Raw genomic sequence first — 17,633 nt, forward strand, 5'->3', positions numbered from 1 at the left:
GCCTTGGCCAGTTGGCTGACGGACAACGACTTCATCTTCACTAACGAGGGGATAGATCATGTGGGCGAAATCTTTGAATAGGCACAACACACACACACACACAGACGCACACATGTTTCCATGACTTTTAGGGACATTACATTCATTTTCAGGAGGCCTAACCACCACATAACCATAACAATAGACATTGCCTGTCTAATCCTAACGCTAACCTCAACCTAACCTTAAAGCAACTCTTCACCACATTATTAAATGATTTACCTTGTGGGGACTTGCATTCTGTCCCCATAAGTAAGGCAGGACCTCTCAATGTGACTGTGTAAACAGATTTTTGTCCCCACAACTGCAGGAATATGCATCCACACACACATACAGCACAGCTCTACAGTTCAGACGCCGAGACTGCCAGCTTTCAGTGTTTGGCTCGCCTAACAGCTACAGTACTGATGAGAGACGTGAGCCAAGACAGAGGACGTGGAGGACAGAGAGAGAGCAATAGGTGAAAGAAAACAAGGATGGCAGATTAACACAGAGGAGCAGGAGTCTCCATTTACATGTAAAACAAGATGTCAGATGCTTGTTTGATCAAGCACTTGTGTTGCTATTTGCATCCATTCATTAGGAGGTGCTAGGCAAATGATACACTCGACTTTCCTTAATTTAAACAGGCCTGACAAATTGACTTATTCCAAAGAAGGGAAAACACAAAAGCATGTGTCAGTTTTACTGGCTGCAGGGCAGAAAATCATATGGTAGGCAAGAAGGATGGACAAGAGTGGATGGATGTACAGATGATAAAAGAAATATGGAAGACAAGGAAAGAGGAAGTCATAGTTACAGATGAGAGCCAGAAAAATCCCTCGACTACCTGACCAGGTAATTAAGAAACTGTAATACAAACAGTAATCTAAGCAGCTGCCCTGGGTGCTGACAAACACTGATTTGTTGAGGGAATATGAAACTAGTTTTGCGCTCCTAAATTACCATAGTAACCTGCATTATCATATTCATCAACATAGTAGTTTTGGATAACATAGTATAGTCTCAGCAATAAAGATGGGAAACAAATGTAATTACAGCATCATCATTTACGATGCATAAATTAACATACACTTCACAGGTACACACTGCTGAATATTGACATACATCTGAACACTCACCAGCTCTGTCTCAGCCTGACAAAGCCACACCGTTTGCTCACCATGTTAGCTTATCACTGCATAATTTGGACAGCCCACAACATCTCATTCTTTCACCTGCAGCAAATGGTCTAACCCCTGGTTTAGTTGAGCACAATCCCCAGGTTAAGTTTGCAAAAGGTGTACCTGCTCTCTAATACACACACTCACACACATCATACAGATCAGACTTGTTTCAATTCACTGGTGATAAGTATTCTCTTTGAGGAGCAGACTGGGGCCAGCAGTCCATATACAGACTAAACGTGCCCTGCGTTTAAACAAACACACACACAAAAAAGCTGCTGTCCTCCTGTATATTCTATATGTTAAAAGACACGAACAACGGCAGCCTGTCAGTCCCCCTGTGCGGCATATTGCGGAGGATCATCACACAGCAAGCAGACAAAAGGTCCAGCACTTGAAAAGAAACTAATTTTATCACCTCACTGCGTCGGTTACAGCAGCCATAAATGTACAGAAATAGGCAAACTCCATTTAAATGTCTCACATCAGACAGATACTATTTGTGCATCAGTTCATAAAATCCAAATACCTTTCACAGATGCTGCTATCCTAAATCAATCTGACTTATCGGTAACTTTACAGCACACACGGTGTGCCACCAATCTGTCGCAGAAACAACAACGCTGACGTCCTGCTTCATAGAAAAATGAGAAAAAAAAGAAAAAGAAACAACACCCCCAAGTTTCCTGAGTCAAATGACGGCAGCTCATAATCACGCAGTCGTTACCGTATGTGCAGTTACAACACAGTCTGAGGACCAGAAGCACCTCCATATCCTTCATCTCCTCTCCTCAGTCTGTTCTCCTGCTCACTGCCTCCTTTCTCAGGCACAGACAGAGAGACAGAGTGAGTGAGAGAGAGAGAGAGAGAGAGAGAGAGAGAGCGAGAGAGCAAGAGTGTGTGTGTGTGTGTGTGAGTGCTCACACATGCACCAGTTTGCCTCCCAAAGCCCGCCACTGCATACACAAGTAGAAGGGGCAGTGCTGGAGTCTTAAAGCAGCAAGCCAGCTTAGACAAAACGAATGGACACAAAGACAAGGACACACTCACACACACAGTAAACACACATGCTGACACACACACACTTACTCTCCATCGAGACAGTTGTGGTACAATCTTTGGAGTCTTTAGGACCTTTGACTTTGAGGTTCTGAAAAAAAAAACAAAGGAGTAGGATAATCAATTTCATTACACACACACAGCTTTCTACTGGCTTGGCTGAGGCTCATACCACTAATGAAGAAGTATAGGGCCACTGCAGTAGACTGATACAGTTGAATAGGTCTGAACAGCGCAACCTCACAGTAAATTCTATATCTTCTATACCTTCTTTACAGCCACCAACATATACCTCTAGGGTATGATAGAACTATTCATTTTACATTGCATAAGTAAAATTAAGGTTTTGATTCAACTTTTACAACTAAACTGTCAACTGTCAAAAAAATTTTGTGTTTTAAACACAAAAAAAATAATAAAAAGGCTGCATGGATATCAATGTAATCACAAATCTGTTGATTTGTCTTCAGGGATCTTTTCTGTACGTGCACTGTGTGCAGGTTGGTAAAAATAATACCTATTACCTAATTGTTTATAACTTTGCTACAGTATTGAAAGAAGCATCAAATATTGTTATTTATACTTGTATCGTATCAGATTCTGCTATCCCACAACCTTAACACAGGTTTTAAGGTGGTCACATCTTCTGAGAGTCCAGTGAAATTTCCTTTACAATGATTAATCTTTCGTCTGTAACCAGCCTGGAAACAGGGACATACCTGTGGATTCGGCATTATCACGGTTATCACAAGTCACTTCTGCCACAGATGTTTTGTCAATTGAAATTTATACCACCTTCAGAGCAATCAGGAGGAATTTTAGCACCCCAGAAGACTCCTCTTCCACACCTGCGCTCAACACTAAATGCAGCCACTATGTGCTGACATACAGTACATGTACCCTGTGGTGTGAACTGCACTGCTCATCAGTCCAAACACTAATTAGCTTAAAAGTACCAGGTGTTTTAAAACTAATGTTCCTCAAACTAAGACCACATACATAACCCTAAGCATAAGCCTTTCCCATAAACACTGCTGCTTCTTGTACAAAAGAGGATGTTAACTTGCCCAGCTTCCCCTCTATGTCGTCGTTCCATGCGTATTTGTTTTTTCCTTTACTATACTGAGGATGGCTGATCAAAGTGCTTAAGACTCTTGACCATGTCAAGCGAGTAAACACAGTAAATATTAAATGCAGCGTCTGATTTTCTTTAAATTTAAGCATCCTTGGTTCCAGTAGAAAAAAAATTGTAAAGCATTGTAAAGCAGCATGTATTTGTCTAATAGGGTGCTCAACAATTGTTGCAATGCTAGTGTCTGAAAATTATGATTTAATGTTTAAATGAAAAATACAGTGAAAAAATAAAACCAAATCATCACATAACAAAATAACTTAAATGCTGCATGTTTTCTGTTCAGACATGTCCTTTTTTGCTTCCTGCCAAGCACTCTTGAAATATCTGTCAATCTGTCAACTTACCTCGGATATCTTCTGGAACTGGCTGTGGGCCTGGCTGCATTTCTCTGCTGTCTCTACCGCCACCTTGTAGTTGTCCACAAAGGCCTTGTACACTCCCAGCTGGCTGGCCTGAGGTAAGTGAAAAGAGAGCAGCAGGCATTAGGTACAGGAGAAACAAGCTGGTTTTAAAGGACACTGGAGACCATAGCAGCATCATAGCAGTAAACCAAAATACGGTGGCCTGAGAACAGTTTGATTCCACTTCAACACTTCCGCATGTCAAATCATTACATTAAAATTCATCTACAGCTTGGACAGATAAATTAATTTGAAATCCCATCACATTTACGCCTGAAGTGGAGGGTTGAAAAGAGTGCTGCAGTTTCTCTTTTTCTCTAGCAGCATACATTATATTACCCCCCTCAAACACACACGCACACCGTTGCATGCATGTAGTCAATGCACACAGGACTAATCATATCCCCATAACACCTCCCCACCGGTGGCTCTGTGCAGTCCTCTGGATTGAAACAGATTCTCTTTCCTCGCCCCTTTCATTAACAGCCCTCTCTGCTCCACTGTAAATGCACTGTAACACAAGCTGCAGACCAGCAGTGCATGAATATGCATCCTGCTACAGCTATGCTTGAATGGCCAGGCTGAAGAGCTGACTGCACCCTATTTAAGCAATGAGATTGGATTCAACTGAATAGAGTGAATGAGTAAGACTTGTTACTTTTGTCCTTAAGCCCCCCCACCCCATTTTCATTTCCTCTCCTTCCACTTCCCCTCAGATTGTACAGTTGGACTCAAGAGAGGAGATATGAGGGAATCATCCAGCCTCATATGACACAGATTATGTGGTAGATCAATACATTCTTCATGGGAAGAGACAATAAAAGACAGAGAAAATAAAACAAATAGCCAACAGTTATTTTGTGGGATAGTCTTCTTTGCACAATCGTGACACAAACATTTAAGCACATGACTTAAACAGTCAAGATGAAAAAAAGTCAAACAAGTTGGCACTGACTGTGTGTCATCTCATCATACAGACTTTGTTATGTCAAAGTAAGACCTCGGACAGAAGGGAGAAACACAATGTGTGATGACTGAATTTCCAAAGACAAGAGATTTTTGACTTGGCAGCCTGGCTGGAAAGCACAAACTAAGCACAATGACGCGATTGTGGTATTTCATCAGATCATCGTGTTGCTTGGACACGCTGTGACCGGTATGAAGCGTCTTCCTCTCCGTCCGTCACCATGACACGGGACTTGGAGCAACGCTCCGAACATACTGCCTACGCTTCAACCAGATCACAGGCCACAGCGGAGGGTGGGAAACAACAGCTTGTGTTTTGAGAGCGGAGGTGGGAAGGAGAAGATGAAGGAAAGAAGAAAAGAAGGGAGGAATAAGAAACCAGGAAAGGGGGTAATAAAAAATAGGCACTTTCTGGCTGATTAAAAACATCTATAGATAGTTTAAATCCTCAATGACCTGTTGGATAACACAAAGCTGCAGTCCAACCATGTTTCATTAAGAATTATTAACTTTTGCCTCTGTGTAACGCACAACATACTGTCCAAGATCTGTTTGGATGTTTTATTTCACGGGATGCCTTGCTCTGTTTAAGCACTGATCATATGGTTACGATCAGTAAAATTAAAACAAAAACAGCCATAAAACCCTTGGACTCTAATGCTAAAAAGACTTGATAGAGCAGTATCGTAGGCTGTTTTTCGTGGCCCTGGGATTTCCAAGAATCCAAAGAAACTACTCACTCTTCTTTAAACACATTTAAGCATTTAATCAATCAATCATTTCCTGTCACGCAAAATAATCATCAGCATGATGGAGTGTGAAATCCCAGTCTACAACAAAACGCTCAATCATGTGCTTCTCTCTGTTGTCTGTGGTGGGCCGGAGTTTCTCTTGTTCCTAAAATACTTTGCTTGGTCTTTGCTCTTGGTCTTCAACACTCAAACTACTGTCAGTCAATGCATATGTCTCATGACTGATAACTGCATAGTTCAATCAAACCAGGGGAATTCTACCACAATACACACTCTCAAAGCATGCAACAACTGATCCAAAGTGAACTGAAGTAAATAACATACCACATTCTGACATCCCCTCCGCATTCTACCCTGAGTAAAATACTACAATCCAGTCACAAGGCAAAAAACAGAACTTTGCATCCGAAAAACAAGAGAGAATAGTCGATAGCCACGTCAGCATCTCTGTGAGGATACAGTGGGCTGACATGTTCAGGGATCACCAAAGTTATTACAGTTCATTGTGAGGGGGACATGAATGTCAGTGCAACTTTTAATGGCCATCCATCTAATAGTTACTGAGATTTCACTAAATCCATCAACCTCATGTGGCACTACAGGACAGGTCACTGAAGTCTGTAAGCTTCATCCTCTTGGGACCATGAATGTCTCTTTAAAACAGGCATCTCAAACTGGTCCACAGGAGGGCCGGTGTGGCTGCAGGTTTTCTTTCCAACCAAGTAGCAGCACACCAGACTTGACTCATTTAATCAACTGATCTCCGTCTTCAGACAGTTGATTGGTGAAATGGTGTGCTCTTGGTTGGTTGGCACAAAAACCTGCAGCCACAACTGTGGACCAGTTTGAGATGCCTGCTTTAAAATATCATGATAATCCATATAAGAGTTGTTGAGTTATTCAGCCTGGTCCAAAAGTGGTGGACTGACCAACTGACAAGCTAACACTGCCATCCATAGACCGACTCCGTTGGCATGGAAAAAAAGGTTATCATGGGGAAGCAGTAATCCACTTACCACAACAATATATGGATTACAGTTACAGTAAGTGTCCTCAGAAATGCTTTTAAAATTTGTTCAGATGGGCCCAAAAGCTCTTCAGAGCCTTGACTGTAGCAAGATGAAACCTTTCCCACTCAATGCCTCCAAGGAATTTGGTCAGTTAAATGCAATCCTGGCAGTCACAGGCTACAGCTGAGCCCTTTTCTTCTTGTCTGGAAAAGGTGAGAAAAGTTAGAACTGTTTTTAATTCCCTCTGTGTTGCTCCAGTGACCTCCATGCTGCTGATAAGGAGCAGCAGGGAGCAGACCAGCTAATTAAGCTGCCATCTGTACTCTCACACTGCCACTCTGACTAAATGTTTAGCTGCCACATGACACGCTCATGTACGCACATATATGCGGCACAGATGGGAACTGATGACTACACTAATAGGTGTCACTTGGTGGTGGGACGCCTAGGGTCCACAGAGAGGAGGGGAACGAGAGAAAGTAGTTCATTTAGTAAGAGAATTACATCTCTGCATGAGAGCTCTGTTCATTTGCTCTGCTACTAAACATAACTTCAAAGCATTTCCAATCAATGTTCCCGAGTTGCTGACACATTTCCATCACTGAACGTTCAATAGATCTTTTATTAACGTTTCATTAAATCTAAATCTGTTAAACACATCTTGGTGCACTGCTGAAAACTTTATCTTACCCTGTGAACTATTATCTGTATATCTGTCAAAAGAAGCCAAACTTGCACAATGCAAAAGCTCATTTTTGAACAAAACTTGTACTGCTGTAGAACTTTGTCCATATAAAACACAGTCTAAAATGAGAAAATCTGTGATTTAATAAAGGAAAAATCCCTGTCAACAATTATCAGGTGCAGTATGTCTTCTTGCATAGTTCTATACATAATATATATATATATATATATATATATATATATAGACCTAGAATCCTATGAATAAACCAGAAGTTGCAACCTTTGAGTCTTAGTGAGATACTGCTAAAAAAGATTCCTGTAGCTGAAACCTTTGTGAGATGTTAAAAACCAAAACTGAAAGTTGTCAACATGAAAGAGAGCTCAGTTTCATATCAAAATAAGACAGGCATCTTTAACAAGTTCCTCATAATGATGGTGTTAACTTCATTCAGTTTAAAGCAAAGCTTTCATATTTCTGCATCTGTCAAAGCAAAAACCTGGTTAGAATCTGTATCTGGGGTGCCACTGGGGTGTAAATGAATTGAACACATGATTGTAAATACAGCTTTACAATCAGCCCAATGAAAATAAACTTAAACAAAAGCAAACATTTCAGACCAATCAGTTTTGGGGACTCTCTCTCCGCTGAAACTTTCAGTGAAGTAAGCTGGCCGGCATTTGGTATAACAACGCCACTTCTGCGTAATGTACAAAACAATTTCATGAACATCTGTCTGTTTTGTTTCATTTTTTTAAAGATACCTTTACCTGTTGTTGTTTACACGGCTAATGTTTCACACAGTGCTGCATTGGTTCATGTGTTTAATCAATCAAAGTACACTTACATCTGGCCCAATCACTGCCAGCTTACATGGCTCATGGCTCCTTTTGTGCTGGGAGAGTATCTACCGAAGAAACTCTAATAAGAGGAACTCCCGCTCAACTTTCGGTTGTGTAGGGGGCGCTCGCCAAAACGAATGGGGGCTTTTGCAGCTGTAGCCCCAAAATGTAACTTTTAGGTTGTAAAAAATGTTTTTCTTTATGTTTTCAGCATAAGTAGTAGAGACAATTAGATTCAATTCAATTTTCACATCTTTTTTATAACTAAATACCTTTCTGTACTTTTTTTTTTGCGGCAGTTTATGGCATTCGCAATTTTGGTTTCACTCATCAATCAAGCAGGAAGTTTGTGTTTTGTTTTAACATGCTTCTAATGTCTGCTGTAGCTATTGTTAGGAAAATACTTATGGACTTTAATACATAAAACTGAAATATTATTATGGTTATGTTCATGCACTGATGATTGAAGTTAGCCTACCGTAACATAACGTTGCTGGTCATAAATCTTTAACCGACCAATCAGCAAACATTAGCAGAATGCTAGCGCTTTATGGGCAAAAACTATCTGCCCTGTAAGAAAAACGAACTGGCATTTTGTCTTTTCAATTCTGATATATAATCAATAGTATAATTGTAAAAACTAAAATAGCCACTTAGCTCCATCACTCCCATTCATTGAGGACTACTTTGCGAGTGCCCCTAGGTGGATTGCAGCTGATTTTCGGTACAGTGGGCTTTAATAGGGAGTGGAAATGCTGTCCTTAGAAGGGCTGAGTACTCTGAAGTACGAGGTAAAAAAGTTCCTCAAAACTGAGGGAAAACTGTTCTCAGCTCTCTGTTTCAATATGTCACATATTCTAAATCCAAGCTGCCAGCACACACAAATAAACACTGAATCACAGGCAGCGGAACCAGAAATATTTTACACAGTAATTTTGTCTTTTCAACAACTAAAGGTTGTAGCTCCCAGTGTCCTGTCTCGAGTTTACTCATCTGAGCTGGTTTGGCACATAATCTTGTGCTTCAGTCAAAACAACAGTTTGCTCATGACTTGGCAAAATGTCACAGATCTCTCATAATGGGACATCTGTTTAATTCACAGCTCATTAAATTAAGTCTCCTTAGATCCAAATACACAGTGCAAGCTGAATACAGGGCATATTTAATTACTGATCCCACATCAGTTAATAACATTTGTCTGGTTATCAACACAGAGGCTATAGGTAGATTTCTAAAACTACACATATATTTCTTGTCTATCAACTAGACAGTATTATTGTTTGATCCTGCAGCTGTACCATGTATTTTAAAAAGTAGAAGAAGTAGTGGAGACTAAAGGAGCTTTTTTGTGTAAATTTATGTGTTATGTTTTCAATCAGTTAGTTAATTACTGATTTAATATCAAATACAACACCTCTCTAAAATGACGACAGACTATGTTTTACTGTAGAATGATGTTACAGAAGGTAATGAAGAAGAATTCATTAATCATTATCTTTTTAAAAAAATATAGTGCAAAATGAGGCTGTAAAAGCTGTAATAGCCCTTTGAACAGCAGGGCACCAAAGATTAGAATTTGAACGATATGAAAATCAACACTATTCAAGGCTTATATAATTCATAAGTGCATAATAATAATTGATGCTGTGATGCTCCCAACTTTAGTTCAGAAGAGGTAGAAGAAACTTAACAACAGTCACTCCTACTTTTCTAAATAATTTCTAGGAAAATTACAAAGCACAATATTCTGTTACCCCACCCCCACACTGGATGTACTCTTGGTGACCACACAGGACAAAGTGTGCCAGGGCTAATTTACTTCAAATCACACCAGCTACTCTAACTGTTCTCAGCACCAAATGAAATTGGAATTGTTCAGCTGGCCACAGTTTTAATCTGGAGACTGCCTCTGAATTCATACATTAAATGGGTTTTACCTGGTAAATTAAACTTGTATTTGGAATTTGTTTTCCAAGTAGAAGTCCAGTTTCTTACACTTGAAAGTCGCTTACAGCATGTTGCATCAGCCTCTTTACGGAAAGTAGTACAAATATAATGACTATGTAAAATATGTTAAGACACACACTGTATATGCACATGCTTTTAAGGTACGTTATATACTGAGAATGTCTGCTGAAATTACATTATCGCCTGCATATCTGACAATGTTTTGATCTAACACAGAAGGAGGACTAATTCACTTTGAGACTAGCTGAGGCCTGGAGCCTTGTTAATTCTATACACAGACACACATTCACACACATAACAATGATGCTGTTCCATTATGTACTGAGGACACCTGTTGAAGCAACATCATCCACTGCAAATAAGACAGCGTGATAGATCGGAGGCTGTAACATTACAGCTAATGCACTCAGACACGGGGGCACTCACACACACACACACACTTTTTCACTTAGGCACACAGTCTAATTTAGACTAGTGATTCACAAGTACAAATAGTGAGAGTCTGACAATTCTTCTTTTAACACTCCGTTCTCTGCAAATGATGAAGAGGGGAAAAAAAAAAAACCACACAGTGTAACTTCTGGGCACATGTCACACTCACCAGTTTCTGGAACAAATGTCCCACGGTGACCTTGTCGTCCCACTGCTGGATGTTGGGTAGGAGGGCATCATAGAACTCTTTGTGGATCTCAAAAATGTCCTGGATTTTGTAGAAGATGGTCTCTACCTGCTGGATGGTCAGGACAGGCTGCGAGGTTGTGGCCGTAGCTTTCAGAGGACGCATGGGCTGGATAAAACAGAGTGAGTCTTCATTTAACTACAGTAAATATACAACATGAATACCCTGGAAAGCAAGGCTAAACGGCATCTTTGCTTTTATGTGATGTTTATTTTACACAAAATTCTAACTAAAGAGGGTGAGGTTGTGTCTAATCAAACAGCATGCTTTGATAGTAAGACACTAATTAACGTTTTGACCTTGCTATGTGTCACCCAGTGATAAGAGTATAATATTAGCCACTTTGCACTGCAGTTGGGTGACTCTCTTCTCCACTGTGCAGTTTCAGACCACTGAGACTGTACGTCAACTCAGTTAATCACAGATACGTGTGGAGTGGACATCATGGTGGGGTGGGGGAGCGGGGGTGAAAACAGAAAGGCTTTCACGTCATGGAAGCAAAAGTTCTCTCAGGCGGATGATGAGTCAGCCTCCCACTAATTTAAAAGCACTGACACTGGCAGACACACACTCAACACCTCCTGTTTGATCTATATATGATGGTAAAGTAGTATCTTGACAGAAGTGCTATACAAACGAATCTATCTTGGTTACACTACAGGGTAATTTCAGGCTGCACAAGTGACACAGAGCTGTTAGAAGTGTACTGCTACAGATCAAAATATGGGAAGTCAATATCTCAACAGGTATAATAATTATCTACTTTTATGAGCGAGTGTTTATGGCGCCCTGCCATGTCGGGTGTAGCGTACGTCCGCACGTTCAAGTTGTTCATTTTAAGCTTGCATGATGTCACACATATTGTTCATGAAAGCAAGAGCAGGAGATATTCAACATATATCCGCACACCTTGAAAACCCTATGTCAAGGTTTCATCTGATACTGTTGTCAGGTAAGTTTCACATGATGATGAGATGTTTTGATGAAAAGTTTTTGCTCACACTCATAAATTTCTCAACTTAAAAGAAATGTTCCCAGACAGAAATGGTTTTTGAGTCCTGTAGAGTCTCTTGCACTCGGTTAAGTAGGGGTATTTAGTAGAAAGTGGCATTTATACCCCGGGTGGTAACTGCACTGTGAGGGAAGCCTGGCGAGGTTGTCTGTTGGGAGTTTGTGTCTGAACCAACAAAGTAAATATGTCTTTTTGGGTGTCACTACTAGACATAAGCAAGCATAAGCAGCTGCTGGCTGTCTGATATTCGCATATGGCTTGCCTTTACTTTGGCAGTGTCAACTAAAACCTGCCAAGTATAAACAATATGCAACTAAGTAAAAACGAAAGTATTGACCCATACTGTGTATTTCAGATATTGTCTCAATAACTGAGGAAGTGGAGGAAGAGAGGAACAAACTCTTCATTGGGCAAATTGTAAAATGACTTGCTGTGTCGTCACTGAAAGTTGATACAGAAGGAACCGAGACACAAACCAGATTTCAGCCATTATTACTGCAAACTTTAGTTTACCTAACTGACTGACTACTAACTACAGATTTTTGTGTTTCAGCACTGAAGGTTTCGTACTGTAACTGCTGTGTGACTAATCAAAATTACACTGCAGCGTAACATAACACTTGATGCCACACAGATTGGATGTCGGTCAAAGCGGCAGGATATGACATAGTTAGCTTAATATGGGGAAGTAAGTTCACTCAGTGTTTCAGGAAACTACTGAACTGTGGCAGTATTTTCAGTATGACCATTAAGCACTAGCAGGTCTGCACCAGCTGCAGGCCTGCAGCAGCAAACACGCGTGTCCCTACATTGCAAGCTGTCTTTTTCAGAGCATTGAACACAAAGTAAAATTATCTTCACACCAGCTGTATTATTTACTTTCATGTGCAACAGTTTTTGCAGTGTGTGTGTGTGTGTGTGTGTGTGTGTGTGTGTGTATGTGTGTGTGTGTGTTTGTGTCTCACCAGTAGCAGGGCCTCCAGCTGGTTAATGTAGATCTCCTCACTGGCCAAAAAACCAGACAGCACCAGCTTCTTCATCTCCAGTCCTTTCTCTATGTCTCCCTGCAGGATAAAACAGACCTGGTTGTAAAAATGTATATGGAGCAGCACGTAACACACGCCAAAGATCCTTTGGTAAAACTTTATGTATCCAGGATTCATTATTTAAACCAATGCCACACTACCGAAGAACGACTCAGGCTCATTTCCTGCATCTGGCCACAGCAGTTACCACATCAGGTAAACATGAGATTAAAACACACACACATCCAAAGTGTGTAGGAGTGAACAGCTGTTTATCGGGAATCTTCACTCATCTAAAATCTAAATGGCTTGCTTCCTCTGTGGAAAGTCTTACTCCTCGGCTGTTGTTATTTGACTTCAATAAGAAGGGAGTCACCTTCCTAATCATGTATGAGAAACACAGAGCGAGAGCAAAACACGATGCACTAGTTTTCCTGAGAAAACACTAGTCTGAGTAAAAATTCGGAATACTTAAAAGGAGAAAAGATGAGAAATACAGAGCTAGGAAGTTTAAACTCACATGAAATGTTCTGACAGTCACAGAACACATCAGTGAAATTCACTCTTTTATCTTCCTGCTTATCCCCACTGAAGCATGGTAAATACTATTCCTGCATGCACTGGGCAGAAAGCAGTCAAATACACAGTACCAGATAGGACCAGACAGGACAGACAATTCAATTCACACCTCTAGGCATTTTTCCCACTCCGAATCCACCTGACAGGCATTCTATTTTAGGTGTAATTAGACACCAGAGACCATTAAGCAGTGCTTTGACACTTCAGACAGGCCTGCATCAATGCAGACTGCAGTAGCACTACAAACCATGCATGCCAGTAAGAACTGCAAAACTTACTGTATTGCAGTTCTTCCTGGCAGACCATGGAAGACTTTGTCACTTGTTGTGAGAAGAAGATGGGTAAAATCTGATTCTTTTCAGAGAATTCAGAGAGTGTGAATGTGAAAGTTTTGTGAATGTGACTGAAAAAGACACTGGAACAAGATGTGTCTACATTTTATATGTGACCTGTGTCGACAGTGATATATTAGCGCCTCCAGCGCGATTCACACTACACTGTATAAGGCAAAATATCGTAGTGGTGTTAATACGTGCTAAAAAAACACGATGTGTTGACCAAAACAATTAAAACACATGAAAAGCTACTTCAGCAATCCTCATTTAAACATTTAATGAAACTGCATATAGCGTAGCAATTAGTGAACAACTTTCCTAAAGAAAACACAGGTATACCCGCTCAGGCTGCCAGTGGCTCTTTACCCACAGCTGAAGAAAGGCAATAAACTGGAGATGTGATGACAATGTAACAAATACATGCTCTAAGGTAGGCCAAAGGACAGCCAAGAGAGCAGAATGGAAGATTAATTATTAACACTACCATATCCTTATAATGATATCAGTACACCAGCTCTGCGTGATAACACGAGGACGGAGCCGTGACCTCATCCTTTTAACCCAATCACGCCCAACATCCACTCTCAAACAAAGATGACATCTCTCAAGACAGGAGGTACACTGTACGACCAGCTACAGTACAAACACCATCATTGTTATTATTATTAATAATTGTTATTACAATTATTTTGCTGGGCAACAGTAAAAGATTTAGCCAAACTATTATTTGATCCCCAACTTTACTTCTAAAACACACAACATACAGAAGATTTAACAGACTGATGATAAATCATACTGGTGAGTCAAAATCACATACTAAAATTATATCATGACTTCAAAATGATACATGTGAATCCGGTTCATCAACATACATGAATGTTAAGAACCACGTCTCTTAATGAAAAATGTTCAAGAGCTGCATTCACATTAATACTTCAGCAATTTAATGATGGATTTGAGTGTGTTTGAGCCTCTTTGTCTGTTTTGTTGCAGCTATTCATTAAAAGAAACCGTCATTTTACTTATGACTAATCGTCCTAAAAAAAGCAGTGCTAGAAAAGAGTCAGAGTCTTAGATGTTTCTTTGATATGAAATGTGCAACCATATGTCTGTCCACATTTTTGTCTTTTGCTTTTATTTTGGCTTTTTTAAGGTCTTAGGAGTTATGATGATGCCAGCTCCATGTAGTGCAGCGTAGTGCGGAGAAATGTGTTTTATTGTCAATGTAAACGTGGGCGTTGGTGACGTGTAAAGACTACTCCCTCAGTGACAGGAGCATGGATTAAAAAAAAAAAAAAAAAGAAAAGAAAAAGAAAAAAAAACGACAAGACAGGAAGGAGGAAAAACTACTTCTTCCAACAGTGGGAATATTTTCCCTCCTCTTTACAAAGAGCTACTGTGTGGTGAGAGGGCAAGATGAGAAATACATGAATGGTGAAAGGAATTTTCCATGGAAACCTGCCTGGGTGCGTACACTTCTCAGTTACACATTTCATAGTGATAAATGCTGCATGTTTATTGTACCCTCATTCTGCATACTAAAGCTGCTGAAATCAAGAATGACCGGGAACAGCGCAGGCAGCACTGCTTTCTGTCAGTTCATCTAGTGGGGAAGAGTACACGTACACGTACACACACACACACACACACACACACACATGCAGGCTTCTTAAAAGATAGAAGTTACCTTTAGAAATGTAGACCATGTGTCTTTAAAAAGCAGCAGAGTAAGGAGGAGACATGTGCTCCAGAGTATCTGCCTCATCAGGCCACGCTGAGAGACCAATGGCTGTCACACACACTCTTGCAGCACAGATGGCTCATAGGCACACGTAGCAGCACATAGTGACGCTACATCATGCCAAGACACCAATAACGCTTTCCACTTTGCTATATATAGCCAAGCTTACAAGACTGGTCAGCGCGTTAGTGTGTGTGTGTGTGTGTGTGTTTGTGTTTGTGTTTGTGTGTGTGTGTGTATGTGTGTGTGTGTGTGTGTGTTCTCTGCATCCAGTTGTTCAGCCGCTATCTCACCTTGAACTGTCTATGTACCGGAGTGATGGGATCCAGCTCCCCATCTCCATATTCAAATACCTCCTCCTCCTCCAGCACCCTGTCCAAGTAGCACAGCACCTCCTCTTCTTCCTCCTCCATGACTTCCTTTCTTTTTCTTTCTTTCCTTCACCTCTCCGTCTCCTCTTTCTGCCCAAGATCCCTTGCTTCAGGGCCTGCCTGGACACATCAGTTCTTTCCCTTCAGAGTAAGTCGTATGGACGCCGAGAGAGAGAAAGAGAGAGGACCCCGCCTACACACCCCACCCCCTTCCTCTGCTGGGCTTCCTGGTTTGAGTGTGTATGTGTGTACTGTGCGTGTGTGTACTCTGTGTGTGTTTGCACCACTGTTCCACCTCGGTCGATGAGGTCTGCCCTCCTTCTACATCTGCCCCTCCCCTCACGACAAACGTTCTTAAGCCACTTCCCTGGTGGCTACACAGGCCGCTTCTGTCTGTGCTTCACTGGGGGAGTCGTTTACTTCATTCTCTTCATTTCTGTCTTCCGTATCTTCAGGCACTTCCTCAAATACACAGTTTCTTGCTTTCTTGCTTTACTGAGTGTTACAGAGTTCATTTCTCTCTGGTCTTGCTTCTCTCTGACCATTGTCTCTTTATTGATCTGCTGAGAGCCTTGGATGTGGAGCCGAGACCAGCTAATGTGCTTCCAGGGCGGCTGATTCTAATTACAAGCCACATAGTTCACTGGGTAGCAGCAGTTTAGCACAGGCAGAACGTGGGCTTGAAGAAAAAAAAAGAAAAGAAAAAAGACGCCTGTGCACCAAGACAAGCTGTTGGAAAATCAATAAATCCACTAGAAAGGAAATGAGACTAAAAATGTGAATGACGTGATAGTTCAACTTTTATGGGTATTTGTGAATGAAAACTGTTCACTCGACACAACCTCCAACCCTGCGACTGACCCTTGGGTGTCACGTTGCAGGAAGTGACACCCCTTGCTGCACTATCAACCACCCTCTACATTTTTCTGCCCACATATCTCAGGCAGATTTTGTGATTGTTCTTCGAGTGCTCAAACCTCATCTTTGTGGGCCATGTCTGCAGACAGCAGATGTTAACATCTGGGCTGGTTCTTCGGGTTGCTAACTGCCTTGCCTACATTATATGGGTCACACCTATTTTATAAGGACTTGGAAGGGTGTTGGGAAAATAAATAAGAGTAAATTTACACTTGTGGCTTGTATTTCTAGGTCAGCACCATTAGAAGCCATTAATATGGGAAGAGAAAGGATCATATGAGAAAGAGGACAAAGGAAATGACATCAGAACCCACAGAACAGAAAACATTACAAGGAGGATAAAAAGAAGAGGACGCAAACAAAAACGTAAAATTGCAGTCTTAATCATATAGCCCCAAATCATGATTTTGTCTCATACAACATCGTCTATCCTTCAAGCATCCATTCAAAAAAGGAAAAAAAAACCTTTAAGGGAGAGAAAAACAAAGAGATCCCTCTTCAGACAGAAACCGTAGTTTTAAAACATCCCAAAGTACAAACTGAACTCTCATGCCTGAATGTGTAAAAACCCGCTTGTTGTGCTGGATGTATGCATTCTGGCATGGAGGTGTCAGCCTCGGCTTTCTCGTGTCAGCAGATGAAAGGCCCATGCAAACGCAGCACAAAGAAAGGTCGATGGAACAAGGCAGTGAGGAGAGGTCGACTTCAGTGAAAAGACCTTTAGAGTCCAGAAGGCAGCCACGTCCGAGATGGATTCTCCACAAACGATCTCTCATCTCATCAAACCAACCAGATATATATATATATATATACTGCTCTCAAGTGTAGAGGTTAGGAGAACATAGTGGGACAATATATACAGTGTACACCATCATAACTACAAATCTAGACTACCTAGTGCTTTGTTGTACCTTCCATGTATGATACAATGACTTTCCAAAGGTGGAGGGATT

General features: G+C 41.0%; 1 protein-coding gene across 3 annotated transcripts in view; it reads right to left on the reverse strand.

Annotated features, from left to right (window-relative positions):
* The window catches only part of abr (ABR activator of RhoGEF and GTPase), a 118,587-nt gene that overhangs the window by 54,807 nt on the left and 46,147 nt on the right, over nt 1–17,633 (reverse strand). For 2 of the 3 annotated variants that reach the window (XM_046410991.1, XM_046410992.1), the window contains exons 3-6: nt 12,677–12,775; nt 10,622–10,807; nt 3,744–3,851; nt 2,295–2,355 (exon numbers count right to left, since the gene is read on the reverse strand). In XM_046410991.1, coding sequence (XP_046266947.1) covers nt 2,295–2,355; nt 3,744–3,851; nt 10,622–10,807; nt 12,677–12,775 — 454 coding nt within the window. Of the gene's footprint in view, nt 1–2,294; nt 2,356–3,743; nt 3,852–10,621; nt 10,808–12,676; nt 12,776–15,684; nt 15,932–17,633 lie in introns of those variants that run through there. The other variant, XM_046410993.1, reaches the window with a different exon arrangement.

This window comes from Scatophagus argus, chromosome 14 (genome assembly GCF_020382885.2).
Source record: "Scatophagus argus isolate fScaArg1 chromosome 14, fScaArg1.pri, whole genome shotgun sequence".
In the NCBI taxonomy this organism is placed as follows: Eukaryota; Metazoa; Chordata; class Actinopteri; family Scatophagidae; genus Scatophagus; species Scatophagus argus.